We start from the raw sequence: 26,225 nt of genomic DNA, 5'->3' as shown, positions 1-26,225 counted from the left end.
ACAGTAATAACCCCCCCAGCGCTGTATACAGTAATATAACCCCCCAGCGCTGTATACAGTAATATAACCCCCCAGCACTGTATACAGTAATATAACCCCCCAGTGCTGTATACAGTAATATAACCCCCAGCACTGTATACAGTAATATAACCCCCCAGTGCTGTATACAGTAATATAACCCCCAGCACTGTATACAGTAATATAACCCCCAGCACTGTATACAGTAATATAACCCCCCAGTGCTGTATAAAGTACATAGTTCATAAGGTTGAACAAAGAACGTAGCCCACGAAGTTCTATCATTCTACCCAACCTTCCTATTCTTGATCCAAAAGGCGGCAACCCCCCCCCCCCTCCAAGAGGCAGTGGGATTTCTCCTATTATTCTCTCAGTGATGTCTCGTTTCACCTCATTGTGCCCGTTGAACTCTTTTATTGTCCGTGAGAGAAGGAAGAGAGGTGAGAGGAGGGAAGGGAGAGAGGTGAGAGGAGAGAAAGGAGAGAAGGGAGAGAGGTGAGAGGAGAGAAGGGAGAGAGGTGAGAGGAGAGAAGGAAGAGAGGTGATGGGAGAGAAGAGAAGTGAGAGAGAGGGGGGGTGAGAGAGAGGGGGTGAGAGAGAGGGGGTGAGAGAGAGGGGATGGGAGACAGGTGAGAGACATCCAGCAGCATGACAAGCCCTCTGCAGCCATCATCTGAAGAGAGGCTCCTTACGAGACAGAAGAGGTCGGCCGCACGTGGCCTCCTCCGGCTCATCTCCCAGCGAGACGCCACGTTTCCTGCGCGGCCACCAAACACAGAGCGCGGGGACATCACTTCTCTCTGTGCCAGACGTTGTTACCGCTTTATATACACTCCCCGCCTCCTACAGCCAGAACCCCCTCCCCTTTTGGCCTCCTACAGCCAGAACCCCCTCCCCTTTTGGCCTCCTACAGCCAGAACCCCTCTTTTTTTTTTAAAAACCTTAAATCTTTATTTCTCTTGTTCATCTCTTTCCCCTCCGCAACCCCCACCAGAAGCCAAACACTAACCGCCCCCGGCCCCTCATACGTCTTACCCCGATTACATGAGACTATGTCCTGCACCCAGCAAGGGAGCCCCACACGCCAACCACACACACAGATAGCCAATGACAAAGCCACACCGCATATCCATTCATTTTATTACGAACGACCCCAGACGGGGTACAGGGAGTGGGGGTGGGATTTATTCTCCCACCCGTGGCTGTTAAACAAGGATCAGCCCCACTCATTCATACTGAACCCGCCCCCAGAGGGGGCAATTAACAAGCTTTACAGAGTATAATGGGGGAAAAAGGTTTATATAGGATACTAGGGTGGGGTAAAGGGTAGTTGTGACCTCGGGCGGCACACAGGGGGAGGGGATTTAGGGTTAGTTCCCATACACACTTTCATCGCTGTAGGCAATATACAGGAAGAAGTCCTCTTCATGGTGTTCCTGCAAGAGAAACCATTAGTAGCAACGGTCCCCGAGAACCTGCCCTCACCCTGTACAGCCGGCCCCCGAGAACCTGCCCTCACCCTGTACAGCCGGCCCCCGAGAACCTGCCCTCACCCTGTGCAGCCGGCCCCCGAGAACCTGCCCTCACCCTGTACAGCCGGCCCCCGAGAACCTGCCCTCACCCTGTACAGCCGGCCCCCGAGAACCTGCCCTCACCCTGTGCAGCCGGCCCCCGAGAACCTGCCCTCACCCTGTACAGCCGGCCCCCGAGAACCTGCCCTCACCCTGTGCAGCCGGCCCCCCGAGAACCCACTCTCACCCTGTACAGCCGGCCCCCCGAGAACCCACTCTCACCCTGTACAGCCGGCCCCTGAGAACCTGCCCTCACCCTGTGCAGCCAGCCCCCCGAGAACCCACCCTCACCCTGTACAGCCGGCCCCTGAGAACCTGCCCTCACCCTGTGCAGCCGGCCCCCCCAGAACCCGCCCTCACCCTGTACAGCCGGCCCCCGAGAACCTGCCCTCACATTGTACAGCCGGCCCCTCTGAGAACCTGCCCTCACCCTGTACAGCCGCCCCCCTGAGAACCCGCCCTCACCCTGTACAGCCCCCCCCGAGAACCCGCCCTCACCCTGTGCAGCCTGCCCCCTGAGAACCTGCCCTCACCCTGTACAGCCTCCCCCCCCCGAGAACCCGCCCTCACCCTGTACAGCCTCCCCCCCCCGAGAACCCGCCCTCACCCTGTACAGCCTCCCCCCCGAGATCCCGCCCTCACCCTGTACAGCCTCCCCCCCGAGAACCCGCCCTCACCCTGTGCAGCCGCCCCCCTCCGAGAACTCGCCCTCACCCTGTGCAGCCGGCCCCCCGAGAACCCGCCCTCACCCTGTGCAGCCGGCCCCCCGAGAACCTGCCCTCACCCTGTGCAGCCGGCCCCCCGAGAACCTGCCCTTCGCCCGGTACCGCCAGCCTCACGCTGGTTATACCACCAACCCGCCAGCCGGCCCCGCGCTCGGTATACCCCCACCCGACCCCTCCCCTGGTACAGCCCCGCCCCCGGTATACCCCCTGACCAGCGTCTCCCCCTCACCTGGTAGAGCTGGCCCATTGTAGCACTCGTCGGGGGAATCACATTATTGACAAAGAAGAACAGGGCGTCCTCTGCCCGGAGGTGGATTCTTTTTCTGATGAGGAAATAAAACTGCCCAACTGAAAAGGAAGAAAAAGCCCAGGGGCTGTTAGGAAATGCCCCCTGTGCGAGGAGCGTGACACTCGGCGTTTAACCCTTTATCCACCAAACACAGAGCATGCGCGGCACACACACACACACACAAAGCGGGTGGCAAAACCACAAAGGGCCCCGTTTAGAATATTTACCAATGACCTTCCCACAGTCTCATAGGGCAGACTGGTTTATTACCCCCCCCCCACCCCGGGAATTTATTACTGGTGGGCATCTCACAGGGCAGGCTGGTTTATTACCCCCCCCACCCCGGGAATTTATTACTGGTGGGCATCTCACAGGGCAGGCTGGTTTATTACCCCCCCAGGAATATATTACTGGGCATCTCACAGGGCAGGCTGGTAGATCACAGGGGGCTTTTAATAAACGTGCCAGCAGACATTGCCCCCGCCCGGCCCATTACCTGTCAGGTCCGATGGCACCAGGTATTTCTTTTTGTCCAGATCGCCTATACGAGCCTTCGGAGCCTTCTCCACGATTACCTAAAAAGAGAGATGGTGTTACAAGGCGGAGGGGGGGTATATATACATGGCGTGGCCCCGCAGGGGGGTATATATATATGGCGCGGCCCCGTAAGGGGGGGTATATATACATGGCGCGGCCCCGTAAGGGGGGGTATATATACATGGCGCGGCCCCGTAAGGGGGGGGTATATATACATGGCGCAGGTGCGCGGGGGAAGTATATATACATGGCGCAGGTGCGCGGGGGGAAGTATATATACATGGCGCAGGTGCGCGGGGGGAAGTATATATACATGGCGCAGGTGCGCGGGGGGAAGTATATATACATGGCGCAGGTGCGCGGGCGGGGTATATATACATGGCGCAGGTGCGCGGGGGGGTATATATACATGGTGCAGGCGTCTCGTCTCTCTCTCCCCCAACATCATCGTCTCATCTCTCTCTCTCTCCCCCAACATCATCGTCTCGTCTCTCTCTCTCCCCCAACATCATCGTCTCGTCTCTCTCTCTCCCCCAACATCATCGTCTCGTCTCTCTCTCTCCCCCAACATCATCGTCTCGTCTCTCTCTCTCCCCAACATCATCATCGTCTCGTCTCTCTCTCTCCCCAACATCATCATCGTCTCGTCTCTCTCTCTCTCTCTCCCCCAACATCATCATCGTCTCGTCTCTCTCTGTCCCCCAACATCATCATCGTCTCGTCTCTCTCTCTCCCCCAACATCATCATCGTCTCGTCTCTCTCTCTCTCCCCCAACATCATCATCGTCTCGTCTCTCTCTCTCTCCCCCAACATCATCGTCTCGTCTCTCTCCCCAACATCATCATCGTCTCTCTCTCCAACATCGTCTCGTCTCTCACTCTCTCTCTCCCCAACATCATTGTTTTATCCCTCTCTCCCCCCCCAACATCATCGTCTCGTCTCTCTCTCTCCCCCAACATCATCATCGTCTCGTCTCTCTCTCCCCCAACATCATCATTGTCTCGTCTCTCTCTCTCCCCCAACATCATCATCGTCTCGTCTCTCTCTCTCCCCCAACATCATCATCGTCTCTCTCTCTCTCTCCCCCCCAACATCATCATCGTCTCGTCTCTCTCCCCCAACATCATCATCGTCTCGTCTCTCTCTCTCCCCCAACATCATCATCGTCTCGTCTCTCTCTCTCCCCCAACATCATCATCGTCTCGTCTCTCTCTCTCCCCCAACATCATCATCGTCTCGTCTCTCTCTCTCCCCCAACATCATCATCGTCTCGTCTCTCTCTCTCCCCCGACATCATCATCGTCTCGTCTCTCTCTCTCCCCCAACATCATCATCGTCTCGTCTCTCTCTCTCCCCCAACATCATCATCGTCTCTCTCTCTCTCTCCCCCCCAACATCATCATCGTCTCGTCTCTCTCTCTCTCCCCCAACATCATCATCGTCTCGTCTCTCTCTCCCCCAACATCATCATCGTCTCGTCTCTCTCTCTCTCCCCCAACATCATCGTCTCGTCTCTCTCTCTCTCTCCCCCAACATCATCATCGTCGTCTCGTCTCTCTCTCTCCCCCCCAACTTCATCATCGTCTCGTCTCTCTCTCTCCCCCCCAACATCATCATCGTCTCGTCTCTCTCTCTCTCCCCCAACATCATCATCGTCTCGTCTCTCTCTCCCCCAACATCATCATCGTCTCGTCTCTCTCTCTCCCCCAACATCATCATTGTCTCTCTCTCCCCCAACATCATCATCGTATTCGTCTCGTCTCTCTCTCCCCCAACATCATCATCGTCGTCTCGTCTCTCTCTCCCCCAACATCATCATCGTCGTCTCGTCTCTCTCTCCCCCAACATCATCATCGTCGTCTCGTCTCTCTCTCCCCCAACATCATCGTCTCGTCTCTCTCTCTCTCCCCCCCAACATCATCATCGTCTCGTCTCTCTCTCTCTCCCCCAACATCATCATCGTCTCGTCTCTCTCTCTCTCCCCCAACATCATCATCGTCTCTCTCTCTCTCCCCCAACATCATCATCGTCTCGTCTCTCTCTCTCTCCCCCAACATCATCATCGTCTCGTCTCTCTCTCTCTCCCCCCCAACATCATCATCGTCTCCTCTCTCTCTCTCTCTCTCCCCCAACATCATCATCGTCTCGTGTCTCTCTCCCCCAACATCATCATCGTCTCGTCTCTCTCTCCCCCGACATCATCATCGTCGTCTCGTCTCTCTCTCCCCCAACATCATCATCGTCTCGTCTCTCTCTCTCTCCCCCAACATAATCATCGTCTCGTCTCTCTCTCTCTCTCCCCCAACATCATCATCGTCTCGTCTCTCTCTCTCTCTCTCTCTCTCCCCCCCAACATCATCATCGTCTCGTCTCTCTCCCCCAACATCATCATCGTCGTCGTCTCGTCTCTCTCTCCCCCAACATCATCATCGTCTCGTCTCTCTCTCCCCCAACATCATCATCGTCTCGTCTCTCTCTCCCCCAACATCATCATCGTCTCGTCTCTCTCTCTCTCCCCCAACATCATCATCGTCTCGTCTCTCTCTCTCTCCCCCAACATCATCATCGTCTCGTCTCTCTCTCTCTCCCCCAACACCATCATCGTCTCGTCTCTCTCTCTCTCCCCCAACATCATCATCGTCTCGTCTCTCTCTCTCTCCCCCAACATCATCATCGTCTCGTCTCTCTCTCTCTCCCCCAACATCATCATCGTCTCGTCTCTCTCTCTCTCCCCCAACATCATCATCGTCTCGTCTCTCTCTCTCTCCCCCAACATCATCATCGTCTCGTCTCTCTCTCTCTCTCTCCCCCAACATCATCATCGTCTCGTCTCTCTCTCTCTCTCTCCCCCAACATCATCATCGTCTCGTCTCTCTCTCTCCCCCAACATCATCATCGTCTCGTCTCTCTCTCTCCCCCAACATCATCATCGTCTCGTCTCTCTCTCTCTCTCTCCCCCAACATCATCATCGTCTCGTCTCTCTCTCTCTCCCCCAACATCATCATCGTCTCGTCTCTCTCCCCCAACATCATCATCGTCTCGTCTCTCTCTCTCTCTCTCCCCCAACATCATCATCGTCTCGTCTCTCTCTCTCTCTCTCCCCCAACATCATCATCGTCTCGTCTCTCTCTCTCTCTCTCTCCCCCAACATCATCATCGTCTCGTCTCTCTCTCTCTCTCTCCCCCAACATCATCATCGTCTCGTCTCTCTCTCTCTCCCCCAACATCATCATCGTCTCGTCTCTCTCTCTCTCTCCCCCAACATCATCATCGTCTCGTCTCTCTCTCTCTCTCTCCCCCAACATCATCATCGTCTCGTCTCTCTCTCTCTCTCTCCCCCAACATCATCATCGTCTCGTCTCTCTCTCTCTCTCTCCCCCAACATCATCATCGTCTCGTCTCTCTCTCTCTCTCTCCCCCAACATCATCATCGTCTCGTCTCTCTCTCTCCCCCAACATCATCATCGTCTCGTCTCTCTCCCCCAACATCATCATCGTCGTCGTCTCGTCTCTCTCTCCCCCAACATCATCATCATCGTCTCGTCTCTCTCTCCCCCAACATCATCATCGTCTCGTCTCTCTCTCTCTCCCCCAACATCATCATCGTCTCGTCTCTCTCTCTCTCCCCCAACATCATCATCGTCTCGTCTCTCTCTCTCTCCCCCAACATCATCATCGTCTCGTCTCTCTCTCTCTCCCCCAACATCATCATCGTCTCGTCTCTCTCTCTCTCTCCCCCAACATCATCATCGTCTCGTCTCTCTCTCTCTCCCCCAACATCATCATCGTCTCGTGTCTCTCTCTCTCTCCCCCAACATCATCGTCGTCTCGTCTCTCTCTCCCCCAACATCATCGTCGTCTCGTCTCTCTCTCCCCCAACATCATCATCGTCGTCTCGTCTCTCTCTCCCCCAACATCATCATCGTCGTCTCGTCTCTCTCTCCCCCAACATCATCATCGTCGTCTCGTCTCTCTCTCCCCCAACATCATCATCGTCGTCTCGTCTCTCTCTCCCCCAACATCATCATCGTCGTCTCGTCTCTCTCTCTCCCCCAACATCATCATCGTCGTCTCGTCTCTCTCACCCCCAACATCATCATCGTCGTCTCGTCTCTCTCTCCCCCAACATCATCATCGTCGTCTCGTCTCTCTCTCCCCCAACATCATCATCGTCGTCTCGTCTCTCTCTCCCCCAACATCATCATCGTCGTCTCGTCTCTCTCTCCCCCAACATCATCATCGTCGTCTCGTCTCTCTCTCCCCCAACATCATCATCGTCGTCTCGTCTCTCTCTCCCCCAACATCATCATCGTCGTCTCGTCTCTCTCTCCCCCAACATCATCATCGTCGTCTTGTCTCTCTCTCCCCCAACATCATCATCGTCGTCGTCTCGTCTCTCTCTCCCCCAACATCATCATCGTCGTCGTCTCGTCTCTCTCCCCCAACATCATCATCTCGTCTCTCTCTCCCCCAACATCATCATCATCGTCGTCTCATCTCTCCCCCCCCAACATCATCATCGTCTCGTCTCTCTCTCCCCCAACATCATCATCGTCTCGTCTCTCTCTCCCCCAACATCATCATCGTCTCGTCTCTCTCTCCCCCAACATCATCATCGTCTCTCTCTCTCTCTCCCTCCCCCCCAACATCATCATCGTCTCGTCTCTCTCTCTCCCCCAACATCATCATCGTCTCGTCTCTCTCTCTCTCTCCCCCAACATCATCATCGTCTCGTCTCTCTCTCTCTCTCCCCCAACATCATCATCGTCTCGTCTCTCTCTCTCTCTCCCCCAACATCATCATCGTCTCGTCTCTCTCTCTCTCCCCCCAACATCATCATCGTCTCGTCTCTCTCTCTCTCCCCCAACATCATCATCGTCTCGTCTCTCTCTCTCTCCCCCAACATCATCATCGTCTCGTCTCTCTCTCTCTCCCCCAACATCATCATCGTCTCGTCTCTCTCTCTCTCCCCCAACATCATCATCGTCTCGTCTCTCTCCCCAACATCATCATCGTCTCTCTCTCCAACATCGTCTCGTCTCTCACTCTCTCTCTCCCCAACATCATTGTTTTATCCCTCTCTCCCCCCCCCAACATCATCGTCTCGTCTCTCTCTCCCCCCCCAACATCATCGTCTCGTCTCTCTCTCCCCCCCCCCAACATCATCGTCTCGTCTCTCTCTCCACGCAACATCGTATCGTATCGTATCCCCCCCCCCGATACTGTCATGTCACGTCTCGTCTCTCTCCCGTATCGTCTGTGTCTTCCCGTTCTGTCCCCGCTCTCACAGGCACTCGGTCCGGGTATTTCTTGCGGATTTTCTCCCCCTCCGAACGCCTCTTCTCGAACGCGTGCTCCTCTTTATAAACGAACTTCATGTCTCCCGGAAGCGCTGTCTGTCTGTCTGCACGGTATCCGGTTTGTGTCGGTGCCGCAGGTCTCGGGCCTGTTGTCTGTGACGGAGGAAGATAAACAGGCTGAACCCCGCCCACTGCTTCCGCACTCTCAGTCTGCCCCCGCGCCTCTCCGCACCGCCCCTTGAGTGAATTTCTAATTCGGCGGCCATGTTTGCGAAGCCCTCAGCGCAGACTGCCCCGGTTTCCTGTCTCACGCTATTGGCTCTGAGAGGCTCGTGGCCGTTTTTCTGGAGATCAGCAGGCAAAGAGCACTGGCGCTAGAGTCGGCCACAGCAAGAGCCGCCGCCCTGTCTCAGGTGTATAGCGCTCATTTACAGGTGCTGTGACGTAATCATCACGTAGATGCTCGCGACAGTTGGGCGGGGTATCTGTGTGATGTAATGGTGGCCACGCCCAAGTAAGTGGAATTTAGTTAAATAACCCGAAGGCAGACCCTGGGCGAGCCAAACAGCATTTAATGTGCGGCATATACCCCGCGGGGTGAGCGGCATTATCCGCCTCTGGCATAGGGTGACCGTGTTTGTCTGTTTGTGTGACTCTGTGTGATGTCTGGTAATAGACGAGATAATTCTTTGAATCTGCTCATGCCTGGTATTAGAGGGGTTAACAATCTATATCTACTCATGTCTGTAATGAGTGTATGAATATAATTAAATCTGAAATCAACATGGTTTCCAAGGCAACCTAATAATTACTATATAATAGTATATGAGATGTATATATATATATAATATAAAATGTATGTTATGTGTATGTGACGGTGTGTATATGTGAATCAGTGTGTATGTGATATATATATATATATATAATATAATATGTATTTATGTGTATGTGACGGTGTGTATATGTGAATCAGTGTGTATGTGATATATATATATATATATAATATAATATGTATTTATGTGTATGTGACGGTGTGTATATGTGAATCAGTGTGTATGTGATATATATATAATGTATTTATGTGTATGTGACGGTGTGTATATGTGAATCGGTGTGTATGTGATATATATATAATATAAAATGTATTTATGTGTATGTGACGGTGTGTATATGTGAATCAGGGTGTATGTGATATATATATAATATAAAATGTATTTATGTGTATGTGACGGTGTCTATATGTGAATCAGTCTGTATGTGATATATATATAATATAAAATGTATTTATGTGTATGTGACGGTGTGTATATGGGAATCAGTGTGTATGTGATATACATATAATGTATTTATGTGTATGTGACGGTGTGTATATATGAATCAGTGTGTATGTGATATATATATAATATATAAATGTATGTTATGTGTATGTGACGGTGTGTATATGTGAATCAGTGTGTATGTGATATATATAATATGTATTTATGTGTATGTGACGGTGTGTATATGTGAATCAGTGTGTATGTGATATATATATAATATAAAATATATTTATGTGTATGTGACGGTGTGTATATGTGAATCAGTGTGTATGTGATATATATATATATATATATAATGTATGTTATGTGTATGTGACGGTGTGTATATGTGAATCAGTGTGTATGTGATATATATATATAATGTATTTATGTGTATGTGACGGTGTGTATATGTGAATCAGTGTATATGTGATATATATATATAATATAAAATGTATTTATGTGTATGTGACGGTGTGTATATGTGAATCAGTGTGTATGTGATATATATATATATATAATATATAATGTATTTATGTGTATGTGACGGTGTGTATATGTGAATCAGTATGTATGTGATATATATAATAATGTATGTTATGTGTATGTGACGGTGTGTATGTGATATATATATAATATAAAATGTATTTATGTGTATGTGACGGTGTCTATATGTGAATCAGTATGTATGTGATATATATATATAATGTATGTTATGTGTATGTGACGGTGTGTATATGTGAATCAGTGTATATGTGATATAATATAAAATGTATTTATGTGTATGTGACGGTGTGTATATGTGAATCGGTGTGTATGTGATATATACCGTATTTTTCGCTCCATAAGACGCAGTTTTTTTCCTCCCAAAGTAGGATGAAAAATCAGCCGCGTCTTATGGAGCGAAGATGCAGGCATGCAGGCAGGCAGGGAGGGGAGGGGAGGGGAGGGGGGGGCAACGATATACCGTATTTATCGGCGTATAACACGCACTTTTTTAACTAAAATCCGGAGCTTAAACCCTACCTGCGTGTTATACGCCGATAAATCCGGGGTCGCAACTGAGGCAGGCGGCGGCGGCCGCCAGCAGAGGAGTCCTGGATTTCTGCCAGTCAGGGGGGCCCAAGGGGTGCCGAGCGGTTGCTGAAGACAACCGCTCGGCAACTCTCGGGCCCCCCTGCCTGACAGATATACAGGAATCCTTTGCTGGCGGCGGCCGCCGCCACCGCCGCCTGCCTCAGCGCTTCAACTCCTGTGTTGGAAGCGTTTGTCTCGGGTGCCGGCGCTTTACGCTGGGCGCCGGCATATGACGTCAGACGCCGGCGCTCAGCAGTGAAGCGCCGGCACCCGAGACAAACGCCTCACGCTTCCAACACAGGAGTTTAAGGTAAGTGACCGGGGCGGGGGGGGGGGGATCCTGAGAAGGGGGGGGTTAGGGAGTTGGGGGGGGGATCCTGAGAAGGGGGGGGTTAGGGAGTTGGGGGGGGGATCCTGAGAAGGGGGGGGTTAGGGAGTTAGAGGGGAGATCCTGAGAAGGGGGGTTAGGGAGTTAGAGGGGAGATCCTGAGAAGGGGGGGTTAGGGAGGGAGGTCTTACTGTGTGTGTCTCACTGTGTCTGTGTGTGTCTTACTGTGTCTGTGTGTCTTACTGTGTCTGTGTGTGTCTTACTGTGTCTGTGTGTGTCTCACTGTGTCTGTGTGTGTCTTACTGTGTCTGTGTGTGTCTCACTGTGTCTGTGTGTATCTTACTGTGTCTGTGTGTGTCTTACTGTGTCTGTGTGTGTCTTACTGTGTCTGTGTGTGTCTTACTGTGTCTGTGTGTGTCTTACTGCGTGTGTCTTACTGTGTTCATAGCTTATTCAGTTATTGTAATAAATATTTTAGCCCATTTTTTAGCTCAAAATATTTTTTCCTTTTTTTTCTCCTCTAAAATCTAGGTGCGTCTTATCAGCAGGTGCGTCTTATAGAGCGAAAAATACGGTATATATAATATAAAATGTATTTATGTGTATATGTGAATCAGTGTGTATGTGATATATATATATATATAATGTATTTGTGTATGTGACGGTGTGTATATGTGAATCAGTGTGTATGTGATATATATATATATATCTAATGTATGTTATGTGTATGTGACGGTGTGTATATGTGAATCAGTGTGTATGTGATATATATATAATATAAAATGTATGTTATGTGTATGTGAATCAGTCTGTATGTGATATATATATATATAATATAAAATGTATGTTGTGTGTATGTGACGGAGTGTGTATATATGTATGTATAAATAAATATATATATATATACACACCTGTTTGTGTGATCTCATGCGCTTCATAGTGTGTGCTTCATCCCTTAATGGCAGAAAAAATGTGGTCATCCTACTCCGGCATGTACCCCGCAGGGTGAGGGGCATTAACCGCCTCCGGCATGTACCCCGCAGGGTGAGGGGCATTAACCGCCTCCGGCATGTACCCCGCAGGGTGAGGGGCATTAACCGCCTCCGGCATGTACCCCGCAGGGTGAGGGGCATTAACCGCCTCTGACATGTTCCCCGCAGGGTGAGGGGCATTTACTGCCTCCGGCATGTACCCTGCAGGGTGAGGGGCATTAACCGCCTCCGGCATGTTCCCCACAGGATGAGGGGCATTACTGCCTCCGGCATATACCCCGCAGGGTGAGGGGCATTAACTGTGGCAGATCACGGATCAGACTATAACCAGTGGAGCTGGATATGCCCTGGTTGAGGTGGTAAGAGGGTAACCCCATCTCTTGTGGTGCTGGATGGATATATATTATCCCCTCTGGAGGCAATATTTGCCCCACTAAATAGGGTTAACCCTTCAGGTAACCAGACTTAGCAGGCTGGTTCCGCAGCCCCGCCGAGTAGTTACAGACCGGCTGACTCACTGCTTTTATCGTTCCCTCTGTCCATTTACCCTGCTGCTGGTTAAGCGGACATGCCCCTTCCATGCCCACGCGGGGGCAGGTGTGGCATTGCTACGCAGCATTTAGATAACATGTGCTGTGATGTACGGGGGGCTTTTGGGGTCCTATGGTGCAGTTGAAGTTAGACTCTGACAATCTACGGGGCAAAGCTCCGCACAGGGGCGGACTCCCCTCTACACCTTACTGCCCCAGGGCAAACTTACCTCTGAGGGGCTTCACTGCCCCCCTGCAGCCTCCCTCCCAGCCACCCTGCACAAAAATAGATTGTAAGCTCCTGTGCGCAGGGCCCTCCTGTTATGTTATATACTACCTGTTATAGCCAGGGTACCCATTGTACGGCGCTACGGACTATGATGGCGCTATATAAAACTAATAATAGAAATGTAAGCCTGAGCCACCAGTTGATCAATTGCTCCACCTGGGGGTAACATGAGACTGTGCTGCACCCACAAGAGAAACCCACATCAATGAGAGGTTTCAGCACACATTACATCATACATTGCAGAGTGCGGTCCCTTCCACGGCAGAAGCTCACAAAGAGTGCGCTCAACTGCTTCTCACCCACCCACCGCCGTGTGGGGGTCGGACAGGGTGGGCCCCCCAATGACTGAAGACAAAGGAGATGGAAACCAGAGAAGGGACAGCGTTTCACCAATCCACACACGGCGTTAACGTAAGGAAATGCCCCGTGTTACATCACATTATGCTGTATAATGAAACCGTATGATTCCTCCCCATTCCCGTACTCCAGGCAGTATTACTTCTCCCCATCCCCCCCTTGTGGAGCAGACAGGAGGCAGTATTATTCCTCCCCATTCCTGTAATCCAGACTTTGAGTTCAGGTAAGAAGCGACTCAACTGGAACGGCCGCCCCAGCAGACATTTCCTTCACTGATCTAGAACCACCCCCCCCCCAACACGTTCCAGCTGCCTGTTTAACCCGGTTCTCCCAGAGCTGCTGGCTGGTGGGCGGCCCCTCGGTGACCCCGGCGGCAGGGCCCGTGTGTATATACGTGGATATATATATGCACTCAGCCACATATATGTTGAAATAATTCTCTTTATACAAGAAAGTCTACAATTAAAAACCAGAGCGCCCCCTCCTCCCCACGCGCCCCTCCCCCCCAGCCCCTGAAAAACGGGGTAGAAGGGGAGTTAAAAGTTCATGGTCAGCAGCGGCCCCCCCCCCCCCCACAGCAATGTCCTAGAGGTAGAGGAGGGGGGCGCTGAGCATCTTCTGTCCTTTTTGGCGGTTAAAGTCTGTCCGCGGCTGGGAAGGGGGGCATAACGTGGCAAAACCGGCCGGGGGGCATCCGGGAGGCGGCGGGGGGGGGTCATCGTCACCACAGCCGGTGTTGGTGAAGATTCCGGCTCAGAACGGAGCGAACGTCGGCGGTGAACCTGTAGAGAGAGAGGGGGCGAGAAGTGAGCGCAGAGACAAAGGGTTAATGCCCCTCCCCACACCCACCGCCCTGGGTACCTGCTGCCCCCCCCCACTGATCATGTGACTGATACTAATGCATGTCACGGGGTCTGTGCGGAGCGCTAATCCCTCACTCTGGGTGCAGAGACGGCCCAAGCAACGCGCGCTCTAATGCTTGTCTCCACTGGGGCAGATACCGCCGGCGCTGCAGCTTCTACTAAAGGCATTTAATTACAGGTTGTTGGATATTTTATGATGGAAAACGTATTCTATATATTCTGTATTTTACATGAGCACAAAATGGAGTCAGAGCCATTTTATTTAATCATATAATGATTATTTCTTCCTGTCTTTGTTCCTCTATAATTGAGAACAAAGGAGTATTCAGTATAATGATGTTTCAGTATATATGATCCAATTAGCGTTATCTCCCATGAGAAAGTTAAGGAGTAGACACTGCATATCCTTAGGAATGTAACTTGGAATGGGGGATACGTCGTAAGACCCCCAAAACCTAATTTACTACCTAGGAGGCAACGTCTGGAGATATGGGTGACTACAGAGACCTCATTTACTTTCTAGGAGGTAACATCTAAAGATAAGGTGACCAAGGATAAATTCCAAACACATATGTAACGGTCTTAAGTTATTTCTTAGACCAGAGCGTCTCTCGCAGGTAAATTAAGAAATTACAACGGTGTAAATATGAGTAGAAATCCTAATTATAATGGGTAAAACCCACCGTTATGATTGGAGAATTCCTACCAAAAGGTGGAGGCTATGATAATGAGCCCTGTCTTTAAAAGCTGATGTCTTTAATAATAAAAAAAAAAAAAAAGATTGCACCCTGAAACGGACAGACCCTGACGGACTTATTCACCAAATTTACCCCAGAGAATTGGAATCTTAAGATCCTGGCACCATATTTCACTCTTAGAGTTACTTGGAGTTCTAACCTATATAACTTTTAGAAAGTATATTTCTTTCCCACTTAATTTCTTGCCGCTGAACCTGGATTAATTTCTACAAGGACCGGTTGGACCACAGCAACAAGTGGTGGTAAATATAATTGTTTTATTATTCTGAATAGAGGTGAATTTTGTCTTCTTCGTATAGAATTCCGTTTCTGGGAAGTACTATATTGCATTATTGTATATGACGTTATTGTATATGGCGGCTTGTGAGACTGCAGCTTATAACCCGTGATAATAACAATAATGAAAAGGTATTTTTACCTATAGACGAAGTTTGACATTATTTGCATCTATTAGGAACTTCACTAATACTCTTAGACACAAATTATTTTTAATGTCATATTAGTTAAACTAATATATAGATAGAGTTAGTGATCTTTTTATTACCGCCCTGATTATTATTTTGGTTGCTGAGTGGACTGGAAATTGTGTGTTAGACTCAAAATAACGATTTATATTGATAATATCGATAATATACTGTATTTGAATTGATTTATTTTTGACATGTTTTAAGAATTTTGTGTTTTATATCATGCACTGTGTGACTCATATATATTTTATAAATTGTGTTTACAATAAATAATATTTTTGATTGATTATTATTGTGATAATATCTATCTAATTATAATTTTCGGCAATCTGAAAGAATTTAGGATCGGAGATAAAATATAGGGTATCTCCTTAAATTAATATTGTGGATGTGGTCCTACAATGTTTGATAACGTCGTTATTTTGCGTGTGCGATATTTTGTCTCAATATCCCTAACAAGGTGTAAGAAAGCACGTTAACGCAGAGCACAATAAAACATGCTTCAGTGAGGAGGCATGAGGAGGGTATTAAACATATGTCTCAGTGTATAGGACAAACACCTCATACACCCCATTTATATTATAGGACTGGTATAGGGTCTGTCAGTGTATAGGACAAACTCCTCATACACCCCATTTATATTATAGGACTGGTATAGGGTCTGTCAGTGTATAGGACAAACTCCTCATACACCCCATTTATATTATAGGACTGGTACAGGGTCTGTCAGTGTATAGGACAAACTCCTCATACACCCCATTTATATTATAGGACTGGTATAGGGCCTGTCAGTGTATAGGACAAACTCCTCATACACCCCATTTATATTATAGGACTAGTATAGGGTCTGTCAGTGTATAGGACAAACTCCTCATACACCCCATTTATATTATAGGACTGGTATAGGGTCTGTGTCTCAGTGTATAAGACAAACTCCTCATATACCCCATTTATATTATAGGACTGGTATAGGGTCTGTCGGTGTATAGGACAAACTCCTCATACACCCCATTTATATTATAGGACTGGTATAGGGTCTGTCAGTGTATAGGACAAACTCCTCATATACCCCACTTATATTATAGGACTGGTGTAGGGTCTGTCAGTGTATAGGACAAACTCCTCATACACCCCATTTATATTATAGGACTGGTATAGGGTCTGTCAGTGTATAGGACAAACTCCTCATACACCCCATTTATATTATAGGACTGGTACAGGGTCTGTGTCTCAGTGTATAGGACAAACTCCTCATACACCCCATTTATATTATAGGACTGGTATAGGGTCTGTCAGTGTATAGGACAAACTCCTCATACACCCCATTTATATTATAGGACTGGTACAGGGTCTGTCAGTGTATAGGACAAACTCCTCATACACCCCATTTATATTATAGGACTGGTACAGGGTCTGTCAGTGTATAGGACAAACTCCTCATACACCCCATTTATATTATAGGACTGGTATAGGGTCTGTCAGTGTATAGGACAAACTCCTCATACACCCCATTTATATTATAGGACTAGTATAGGGTCTGTCAGTGTATAGGACAAACTCCTCATACACCCCATTTATATTATAGGACTGGTATAGGGTCTGTGTCTCAGTGTATAACACAAACTCCTCATATACCCCATTTATATTATAGGACTGGTATAGGGTCTGTCGGTGTATAGGACAAACTCCTCATACACCCCATTTATATTATAGGACTGGTATAGGGTCTGTCAGTGTATAGGACAAACTCCTCATACACCCCATTTATATTATAGGACTGGTGTAGGGTCTGTCAGTGTATAGGACAAACTCCTCATACACCCCATTTATATTATAGGACTAGTATAGGGTCTGTCAGTGTATAGGACAAACTCCTCATACACCCCATTTATATTATAGGACTGGTGTAGGGTCTGTGTCTCTGTGTATAGGACAAACTCCTCATACACCCCATTTATATTATAGGACTGGTATAGGGTCTGACAGTGTATAGGACAAACTCCTCATACACCCCATTTATATTATAGAACTGGTATAGGGTCTGTCAATGTATAGGACAAACTCCTCATACACCCCATTTATATTATAGGACTGGTATAGGGTCTGTCAGTGTATAGGACAAACTCCTCATACACCCCATTTATACCAAATGCTGTGACAGGATCGGGGTATTACAGGACTGTCTTCGGGGGGATTTGCCCCGGCTGTGATCTCTTACCTCAGGGCGTCCAGCATCGGCAGGAGGTTGAGAAGCGCCGTGTCGCTGGGGTCGCTGAACCAGGACTTTATAGGAATTGCGTTATCTGAAAGTACATTAAATGCAGACATTAAACATGCGCGTCCCCCATCCCACCACCCTGCCAAAAAGCACAGGGTGAACCTCTGCAGAGCATTACCCCAGCACTCTCACTAACCCCAGTCACCATTCACAGAAGCATGCAGAGCATTACCCCCAGCGCTCTCACTAACCCCACTGTCACCTTTCACAGAAGCATGCAGAGCATTACTCCTCCCCCCAAGGCTCTCACTAACCCCACTAATGTCACCATGAGGAGCATTACCCCCAGCGCTCTCACTAACCCCACTGTCACCTTTCACAGAAGCATGCAGAGCATTACTCCTCCCCCCAAGGCTCTCACTAACCCCACTAATGTCACCATGAGGAGCATTACCCCCAGCGCTCTCACTAACCCCACTGTCACCTTTCACAGAAGCATGCAGAGCATTACCCCCACAGCTCAGTCACCCTCCGACAACGCAAATGCAGAGCGTCACCCCCGCTAAGACATACCACCCTGTGGAGGAGGCAAGTTCTGGACACATCTCACGGGGCAAATCCCAGCGCTGACAAATGTTAGGGGCTGCCTTCATTCGGAGCATTTCCGACAATCTGCCCAATCACACGGCAGCATCCACCGGTCCCGGCCGGCTGTCTAATTACCTGGGTGACTCCTGTAGGCTCCTGGTGAGTTATCTAGAATCACCACGCTGGAGAGGTCGCTGTGCACCACGGAGAGGTCCTTAATATAACTGCCCAGCTCCAACGTGCAGTGCTGCCGGAAACAAAACCCACACTCATTAAACTGCCCCACAGCAACAGCGAGATGGGGGGGGGGGTGTCGCTAATGCACGAACAGCTGATTAACCCCCTGCCCGGGTTTAGCTCTCATTCACCTCAATGTTTTCACACCTCCCTGAAGTGAATAAGTAAAGCTCTGCGGTAAGCGGCCAATAGCGTAGAGGCGTTAGATCAGGTGACCTCTGTGAGGCTCTCACTCACCTGCCTGTAAAATCTTCTTCGAAGGACCCCCCTGTTGTTATCGAGTTTATCTGCCACCGCTGAGCCGTAGATCTCCATACTGGCTGTGAATACCACCAGCTCGTACCACTGACTGACCTGGGGAGGCAAGGCACACTGTCAGCGCATGTACAGACACGTACCCCGAAACACCTGTGTCTCCCCATGCCGTTTCCCATGTACCCTCCGCTCTCACATGTGTAATCAGGCGCCCCGCGTGAAGATTCCCAGCGGGGGCGGACGTAGCCCACAGGCAGCTGCGCTACACTAAAGAAACATTTCTAGCCATCTGTCTGCAGACTAAAGCGTAAGCTCTTGGGTCACGAATTACCAACGGACTGTACACGGCTGGACAGAGAATCCCCTCCCCCATGTAGAGTCAGCGCGGCGCGTTTCACAGATCACTTACCACCTCCAAGAAGAAGTCGACGTGCGGCCGTTTATGTACAAAGAACCGCACCGGGTGCTTGTCTATAACAACCTGCCGAGATATAACACAGAGCGGGATGAGTATGCAGCAAGGGCGGGGAGAGGGGGAGGAGTCAGCGGGACCAAGGGCGGGGAGAGCAGAGGAGTCAGCGGGACCAAGGGCGGGAGAGGGGGAGGAGTCAGCGGGACCAAGGGCGGGGAGAGGGGGAGGAGTCGGGGAGGAGTCAGCGGGACACAGGCCGGGAGAGGGGGAGGAGTCAGCGGGACACAGGCCGGGGAGAGGGGGAGGAGTCAGCGGGACACAGGCCGGGGAGAGGGGGAGGAGTCAGCGGGACACAGGTCGGGGAGAGGGGGAGGAGTCAGCGGGACACAGGCCGGGGAGAGGGGGAGGAGTCAGCGGGACACAGGCCGGGGAGAGGGGGAGGAGTCAGCGGGACACAGGCCGGGGAGAGGGGGAGGAGTCAGCGGGACACAGGCCGGGGAGAGGGGGGGAGTCAGCGGGACACAGGCCGGGGAGAGGGGGGGGAGTCAGCGGGACCCAGGCCGGGGAGAGGGGGAGGAGTCAGCGGGACCCAGGCCGGGGAGAGGGGGAGGAGTCAGCGGGACCCAGGCCGGGGAGAGGGGGAGGAGTCAGCAGGACCCAGGCCGGGGAGAGGGGGAGGAGTCAGCAGGACCCAGGCCGGGGAGAGGGGGAGGGGTCAGCGGGACCCAGGCCGGGGAGAGGGGGAGGAGTCAGCGGGACCCAGGCCGGGGAGAGGGGGAGGAGTCAGCGGGACCCAGGCCGGGGAGAGGGGGAGGAGTCAGCGGGACCCAGGCCGGGAGAGGGGGAGGAGTCAGCGGGACCCAGGCCGGGAGAGGGGGAGGAGTCAGCGGGACCCAGGCCGGGAGAGGGGGAGGAGTCAGCGGGACCCAGGCCGGGAGAGGGGGAGGAGTCAGCGGGACCCAGGCCGGGAGAGGGGGAGGAGTCAGCGGGACCCAGGCCGGGAGAGGGGGAGGAGTCAGCGGGACCCAGGCCGGGAGAGGGGGAGGAGTCAGCGGGACCCAGGCCGGGAGAGGGGGAGGAGTCAGCGGGACCCAGGCCGGGAGAGGGGGAGGAGTCAGCGGGACCCAGGCCGGGAGAGGGGGAGGAGTCAGCGGGACCCAGGCCGGGAGAGGGGGAGGAGTCAGCGGGACCCAGGCCGGGAGAGGGGGAGGAGTCAGCGGGACCCAGGCCGGGAGAGGGGGAGGAGTCAGCGGGACCCAGGCCGGGAGAGGGGTCAGCGGGGCCCAGGCCGGGAGAGGGGGAGGAGTCAGCGGGGCCCAGGCCGGGAGAGGGGGAGGAGTCAGCAGGAGCAAGGGCGGGGATGGTGGGACGAGTCAGCGGAGCAAGGCCAGGGAGAGGAGTCAGCAGGAGCAAGAGTGGGAGGAGTCAGCGGAGCAAGGGCGGGGATAGGGGAGGAGTCAGCGGGAGCAAGGGCGGGGATAGGGGGGTAGTCAGCGGGAGCAAGGGCGGGAGAGGGGGGCTCACTGGGAGCCAAGAAGTTACAAACTGGGGAGAGAGAGACTCTGTAAGGGACAAGGCGAGTGAGAAAGACCCCAAGAGCCAAGGACAGACTAGAAAGCGAGAGCGACCCAGAGCTGGGAAGTTACAGATGGGAGAGAGACTCGGCGGGACAGACTGGAAACAGCCGGTGACCTTAAGTATGAAGTCGGGGGGAGTTCCTGGACGGACTGTTGGACGAAGGACTCCATCGTGATGGGAGTGGATGAGGGTCTCATCCAGATCCAGAACAAGGACTTTCCTCTTCACCTGGTCTGATAGAGAGGAGAAAGTGAGCAGGAAAACATGGCAGGCGGAACGCAGATCGCCATGACGACACTCGCTCTAAGACACATACTGAACAGGACAGGCACCTACAGATGTGAACCTGTCCTCAAGAGGCGCGCATGCAGGAGCCGACTTACTGAGCCTGTTCCTGGAGGCCGAGGAGAGAGGGAGAACGTCATACCTCACAGTCTGATACTGGATAATCTGAAAAGGAAGGAGACATGCGGGTCAGCAAAACGACCGCAGAGCGTCACGCGTGGGGCAATCGCCATGGAAACCAGTGAGCTATTTCTGTATACAGCTGGAACTATAGCCCCCAGGTATCCAAGACGCACAGCAGTAGCTCACATAGCACCCCGCAGCAGGCGGGTAGTAGTCACACACAAAGAAAGAGAGCAGTAGTGAAGACAGGGCTCTGCCCACCAAGTAAGAGCAAGGCGGGGGGGCTATGAAAGCTGTACTGAGTGTGTGCTTAAGTGTATGCTATTATAGTGAGTACGGTGTAAGGATGAGTGTGTTACTGTATGGTATTATAGTGAGTACGGTGTTAGTATGAGTGTGTGTTACTGTATGGTATTATAGTGAGTACGGTGTTAGTATGAGTGTGTGTTACTGTATGGTATTATAGTGAGTACGGTGTTAGTATGAGTGTGTGTTACTGTATGGTATTATAGTGAGTACGGTGTTAGTATGAGTGTGTGTTACTGTATGGTATTATAGTGAGTACGGTGTAAGTATGAGTGTGTGTTACTGTATGGTATTATAGTGAGTACGGTGTTAGTATGAGTGTGTGTTACTGTATGGTATTATAGTGAGTACGGTGTTAGTATGAGTGTGTGTTACTGTATGGTATTATAGTGAGTACGGTGTTAGTATGAGTGTGTGTTACTGTATGGTATTATAGTGAGTACGGTGTAAGGATGAGTGTGTTACTGTATGGTATTATAGTGAGTACGGTGTTAGTATGAGTGTGTGTTACTGTATGGTATTATAGTGAGTACGGTGTTAGTATGTGTGTGTTACTGTATGGTATTATAGTGAGTACGGTGTTAGTATGAGTGTGTGTTACTGTAAGGTATTATAGTGAGTACGGTGTTAGTATGAGTGTGTGTTACTGTATGGTATTATAGTGAGTACGGTGTTAGTATGAGTGTGTGTTACTGTATGGTATTATAGTGTGTACGGTGTTAGTATGAGTGTGTGTTACTGTATGGTATTATAGTGAGTACGGTGTAAGGATGAGTGTGTGTTACTGTATGGTATTATAGTGAGTACGGTGTAAGGATGAGTGTGTGTTACTGTATGGTATTATAGTGAGTACGGTGTTAGTATGAGTGTGTGTTACTGTATGGTATATGGTATAGTGAGTACGGTGTTAGTATGAGTGTGTGTTACTGTATGGTATTATAGTGAGTACGGTGTTAGTATGAGTGTATGTTACTGTATGGTATTATAGTGAGTACGGTGTTAGTATGAGTGTGTGTTACTGTATGGTATTATAGTGTGTACGGTGTTAGTATGAGTGTGTGTTACTGTATGGTATTATAGTGAGTACGGTGTAAGGATGAGTGTGTGTTACTGTATGGTATTATAGTGAGTACGGTGTAAGGATGAGTGTATGTTACTGTATGGTATTATAGTGAGTACGGTGTTAGTATGAGTGTGTGTTACTGTATGGTATAGTGAGTACGGTGTCAGTATGAGTGTGTGTTACTGTATGGTATTATAGTGAGTACGGTGTTAGTATGAGTGTGTGTTACTGTATGGTATTATAGTGAGTACGGTGTTAGTATGAGTGTGTGTTACTGTATGGTATTATAGTGAGTACTGTGGTAGTATGAGTGTATGTTACTGTATGGTATTATAGTGAGTACGGTGTTAGTATGAGTGTGTGTTACTGTATGGTATATGGTATAGTGAGTACGGTGTTAGTATGAGTGTGTGTTACTGTATGGTATTATAGTGAGTACGGTGTTAGTATGAGTGTGTGTTACTGTATGGTATATGGTATAGTGAGTACGGTGTTAGTATGAGTGTGTGTTACTGTATGGTATTATAGTGAGTACGGTGTTAGTATGAGTGTGTGTTACTGTATGGTATTATAGTGAGTACGGTGTTAGTATGAGTGTGTGTTACTGTATGGTATTATAGTGAGTACGGTGTTAGTATGAGTGTGTGTTACTGTATGGTATTATAGTGAGTACGGTGTTAGTATGAGTGTGTGTTACTGTATGGTATAGTGAGTACGGTGTTAGTATGAGTGTGTGTTACTGTATGGTATTATAGTGAGTACGGTGTTAGTATGAGTGTGTGTTACTGTATGGTATTATAGTGAGTACGGTGTTAGTATGAGTGTGTGTTACTGTATGGTATTATAGTGAGTATGGTGTTAATATGAGTGTTACTGACTGGCATAGGGTGTTATTATGGGATGCGGGCCGTTGTTTTGGGGTGTAGGGTGTTATGGGATGCGGGCCGTTGTTTTGGGGTGTAGGGTGTTATGGGATGCGGGCCGTTGTTTTGGGGTGTAGGGTGTTAGTATTGCATGTGTGCCGTTGTTTTGGGGTGTAGGGTGTTATTATGGGATGCAGGCCGTTGTTTTGGGGTGTAGGGTGTTAGTATTGGATGTGTGCCGTTGTTTTGGGGTGTAGGGTGTTATGGGATGCAGGCCGTTGTTCTGGGGTGTAGGGTGTTATTATGGGATGCGGGCCGTTGTTTTGGGGTGTAGGGTGTTATGGGATGCAGGCCGTTGTTTTGGGGTGTAGGGTGTTAGTATTGGATGTGTGCCGTTGTTTTGGGGTGTAGGGTGTTAGTATTGGATATGTGCCCTTGTTTTGGGGTGTAGGGTGTTATTATGGGATGCGGGCCGTTGTTTTGGGGTGTAGGGTGTTAGTATGGGATGTGTGCCGTTGTTTTGGGGTGTAGGGTGTTAGTATTGGATGTGTGCCGTTGTTTTGGGGTGTAGGGTGTTAGTATTGCATGTGTGCCCTTGTTTTGGGGTGTAGGGTGTTATTATGGGATGCGGGCCGTTGTTTTGGGGTGTAGGGTGTTAGTATGGGATGTGTGCCGTTGTTTTGGGGTGTAGGGTGTTATGGGATGCAGGCCGTTGTTTTGGGGTGTAGGGTGTTATTATGGGATGCAGGCCGTTGTTCTGGGGTGTCGGGTGTTATTATGGGATGTGGGCCGTTTTGGGGTGTAGGGTGTTAGTATTGGATGTGTGCCGTTGTTTTGGGGTGTAGGGTGTTAGTATTGGATGTGTGCCGTTGTTTTGGGGTGTAGGGTGTTATTATGGGATGCGGGCCGTTTTGGGGTGTAGGGTGTTATGGGATGCGGGCCATTTTGGGGTGTAGGGTGTTAGTATTGCATGTGTGCCGTTATTTTGGGGTGTCGGGTGTTATTATGGGATGCAGGCCGTTGTTTTGGGGTGTAGGGTGTTATGGGATGCGGGCCGTTGTTTTGGGGTGTCGGGTGTTATGGGATGCGGGCCGTTGTTTTGGGGTGTAGGGTGTTATTATGGGATGCAGGCCGTTGTTTTGGGGTGTAGGGTGTTATGGGATGCGGGCCGTTGTTTTGGGGTGTAGGGTGTTAGTATTGGATGTGTGCCGTTGTTTTGCGGTGTAGGGTGTTATTATGGGATGCAGGCCGTTGTTCTGGGGTGTCGGGTGTTATTATGGGATGTGGGCCGTTTTGGGGTGTAGGGTGTTAGTATTGGATGTGTGCCGTTGTTTTGGGGTGTAGGGTGTTAGTATGGGATGCGGGCTGTTGTTTTGGGGTGTAGGGTGTTAGTATTGCATGTGTGCCGTTGTTTTGGCGTGTAGGGTGTTATGGGATGCGGGCCGTTTTGGGGTGTAGGGTGTTATTATGGGATGCAGGTCGTTGTTCTGGGGTGTCGGGTGTTATGGGATGCGGGCCGTTTTGGGGTCTAGGGTGTTAGTATTGGATGTGTGCCGTTGTTTTGGGGTGTAGGGTGTTAGTATGGGATGTGGGCCGTTGTTTTGGGGTGTAGGGTGTTATGGGATGCGGGCCGTTTTGGGGTCTAGGGTGTTAGTATTGGATGTGTGCCGTTGTTTTGGGGTGTAGGGTGTTAGTATGGGATGTGGGCCGTTGTTTTGGGGTGTAGGGTGTTATTATGGGATGCAGGTCGTTGTTCTGGGGTGTCGGGTGTTATGGGATGCAGGCCGTTGTTTTGGGGTGTTAGTATTGGATGTGTGCCGTTGTTTTGGGGTGTAGGGTGTTATGGGATGCGGGCCGTTTTGGGGTGTAGGGTGTTATTATGGGATGCAGGTCGTTGTTCTGGGGTGTCGGGTGTTATGGGATGCGGGCCGTTTTGGGGTCTAGGGTGTTAGTATTGGATGTGTGCCGTTGTTTTGGGGTGTAGGGTGTTAGTATGGGATGTGGGCCGTTGTTTTGGGGTGTAGGGTGTTATGGGATGCGGGCCGTTTTGGGGTCTAGGGTGTTAGTATTGGATGTGTGCCGTTGTTTTGGGGTGTAGGGTGTTAGTATGGGATGTGGGCCGTTGTTTTGGGGTGTAGGGTGTTATGGGATGCAGGCCGTTGTTTTGGGGTGTAGGGTGTTATTATGGGATGCAGGTCGTTGTTCTGGGGTGTCGGGTGTTATGGGATGCAGGCCGTTGTTTTGGGGTGTTAGTATTGGATGTGTGCCGTTGTTTTGGGGTGTAGGGTGTTATGGGATGCAGGCCGTTGTTTTGGGGTGTAGGGTGTTAGTATTGGATGTGTGCCATTGTTTTGGGGTGTAGGGTGTTATTACGGGATATAGGCCGTTGTTTTGGGGTGTAGGGTGTTATTATGGGATGCAGGCCGTTGTTTTGGGGTGTAGGGTGTTATTACGGGATATAGGCCGTTGTTTTGGGGTGTAGGGTGTTATTATGGGATGCAGGCCGTTGTTTTGGGGTGTAGGGTGTCAGTATTGGATGTGTGCCGTTGTTTTGGGGCGCATGGGATTGTGGGATAGCTTTACTCACGGTGCGGACCTGCCTCCTTAGCAGGTATAACACGAAGCTCCACAGTTTGGCGGCGAACGCCACGAACCCTCGCAGGCCCAGAATCCCCGGAGTCCGCATCATCCCGGGGCGGCTGCTAGATCCGGCCAAGGTAGGGAGAATGGCTCGGTAACGGCGGAAACGCTGGGGAAAGAGGGAAGGAAGCGAGCGGTCTCCACCTGTCACATCCCAGGAACGGCGGTTCCGAGCGGTCTGACAGCCGCCATGGCTGAACGCCCGCGTCACTTCCGGTGCTGGCGCTTGTCCGGGAGGGGGCGGAGTCCAATGAGC

At 50.5% G+C, this 26,225-nt stretch overlaps 2 protein-coding genes across 2 annotated transcripts; both read right to left on the bottom strand.

Moving 5' to 3' along the window:
- Window positions 1-1,381: 1,381 nt before the first annotated feature.
- Window positions 1,382-8,520, bottom strand: LOC149271414 (gamma-aminobutyric acid receptor-associated protein-like). Its single transcript, XM_089507463.1, has 4 exons — window positions 8,431-8,520; window positions 3,100-3,178; window positions 2,544-2,662; window positions 1,382-1,454 (listed from the first exon to the last, which is right to left on the bottom strand). The coding sequence occupies exons 1-4, from the start codon at window positions 8,518-8,520 to the stop codon at window positions 1,389-1,391; spliced, it is 354 nt and encodes a 117-aa protein (XP_089363589.1). The 3' UTR covers window positions 1,382-1,388.
- A 5,514-nt stretch (window positions 8,521-14,034) lies between these two features.
- Window positions 14,035-26,018, bottom strand: LOC149271413 (CTD nuclear envelope phosphatase 1). The gene is made up of 8 exons (XM_089507469.1): window positions 25,917-26,018; window positions 21,073-21,139; window positions 20,804-20,922; window positions 19,109-19,180; window positions 18,682-18,798; window positions 18,343-18,454; window positions 17,620-17,704; window positions 14,035-14,095 (listed from the first exon to the last, which is right to left on the bottom strand). Exons 1-8 carry the CDS (start codon window positions 26,016-26,018, stop codon window positions 14,035-14,037), a joined length of 735 nt encoding a protein of 244 aa, XP_089363595.1.
- Window positions 26,019-26,225: the final 207 nt, after the last annotated feature.

The sequence above is a fragment of the Sceloporus occidentalis genome, unplaced genomic scaffold (assembly GCF_023333645.1).
Source record: "Sceloporus occidentalis isolate IW3139 unplaced genomic scaffold, rSceOcc1.0.p SCAF_524, whole genome shotgun sequence".
NCBI classification, from domain to species: Eukaryota; Metazoa; Chordata; class Lepidosauria; order Squamata; family Phrynosomatidae; genus Sceloporus; species Sceloporus occidentalis.
The sequence above is the reverse complement of the archived record's forward strand: the minus strand, read 5'-3'. Positions and strand labels throughout refer to the sequence as shown.

What these genes read in the sequence shown, in the direction of transcription:
- LOC149271414 (XM_089507463.1), bottom strand. Translation starts at nt 8,520, where the DNA reads ATGAAGTTCGTTTATAAAGAGGAGCACGCGTTCGAGAAGAGGCGTTCG. An exon ending in GGTGCCATCGGACCTGACAG is followed by an intron (nt 2,663 to 3,099) that starts GTAATGGGCCGG and finishes CTTCCTTTTCAG; the next exon opens with TTGGGCAGTTTTATTTCCTC. An exon ending in CAATGGGCCAGCTCTACCAG is followed by an intron (nt 1,455 to 2,543) that starts GTGAGGGGGAGA and finishes TTTCTCTTGCAG; the next exon opens with GAACACCATGAAGAGGACTT.
- LOC149271413 (XM_089507469.1), bottom strand. Translation starts at nt 26,018, where the DNA reads ATGATGCGGACTCCGGGGATTCTGGGCCTGCGAGGGTTCGTGGCGTTC. An exon ending in GGCCTCCAGGAACAGGCTCA is followed by an intron (nt 20,923 to 21,072) that starts GTAAGTCGGCTC and finishes CCTCTCTATCAG; the next exon opens with ACCAGGTGAAGAGGAAAGTC. An exon ending in CCGATGCTGGACGCCCTGAG is followed by an intron (nt 14,096 to 17,619) that starts GTAAGAGATCAC and finishes CTCTCTCTACAG; the next exon opens with GTTCACCGCCGACGTTCGCT.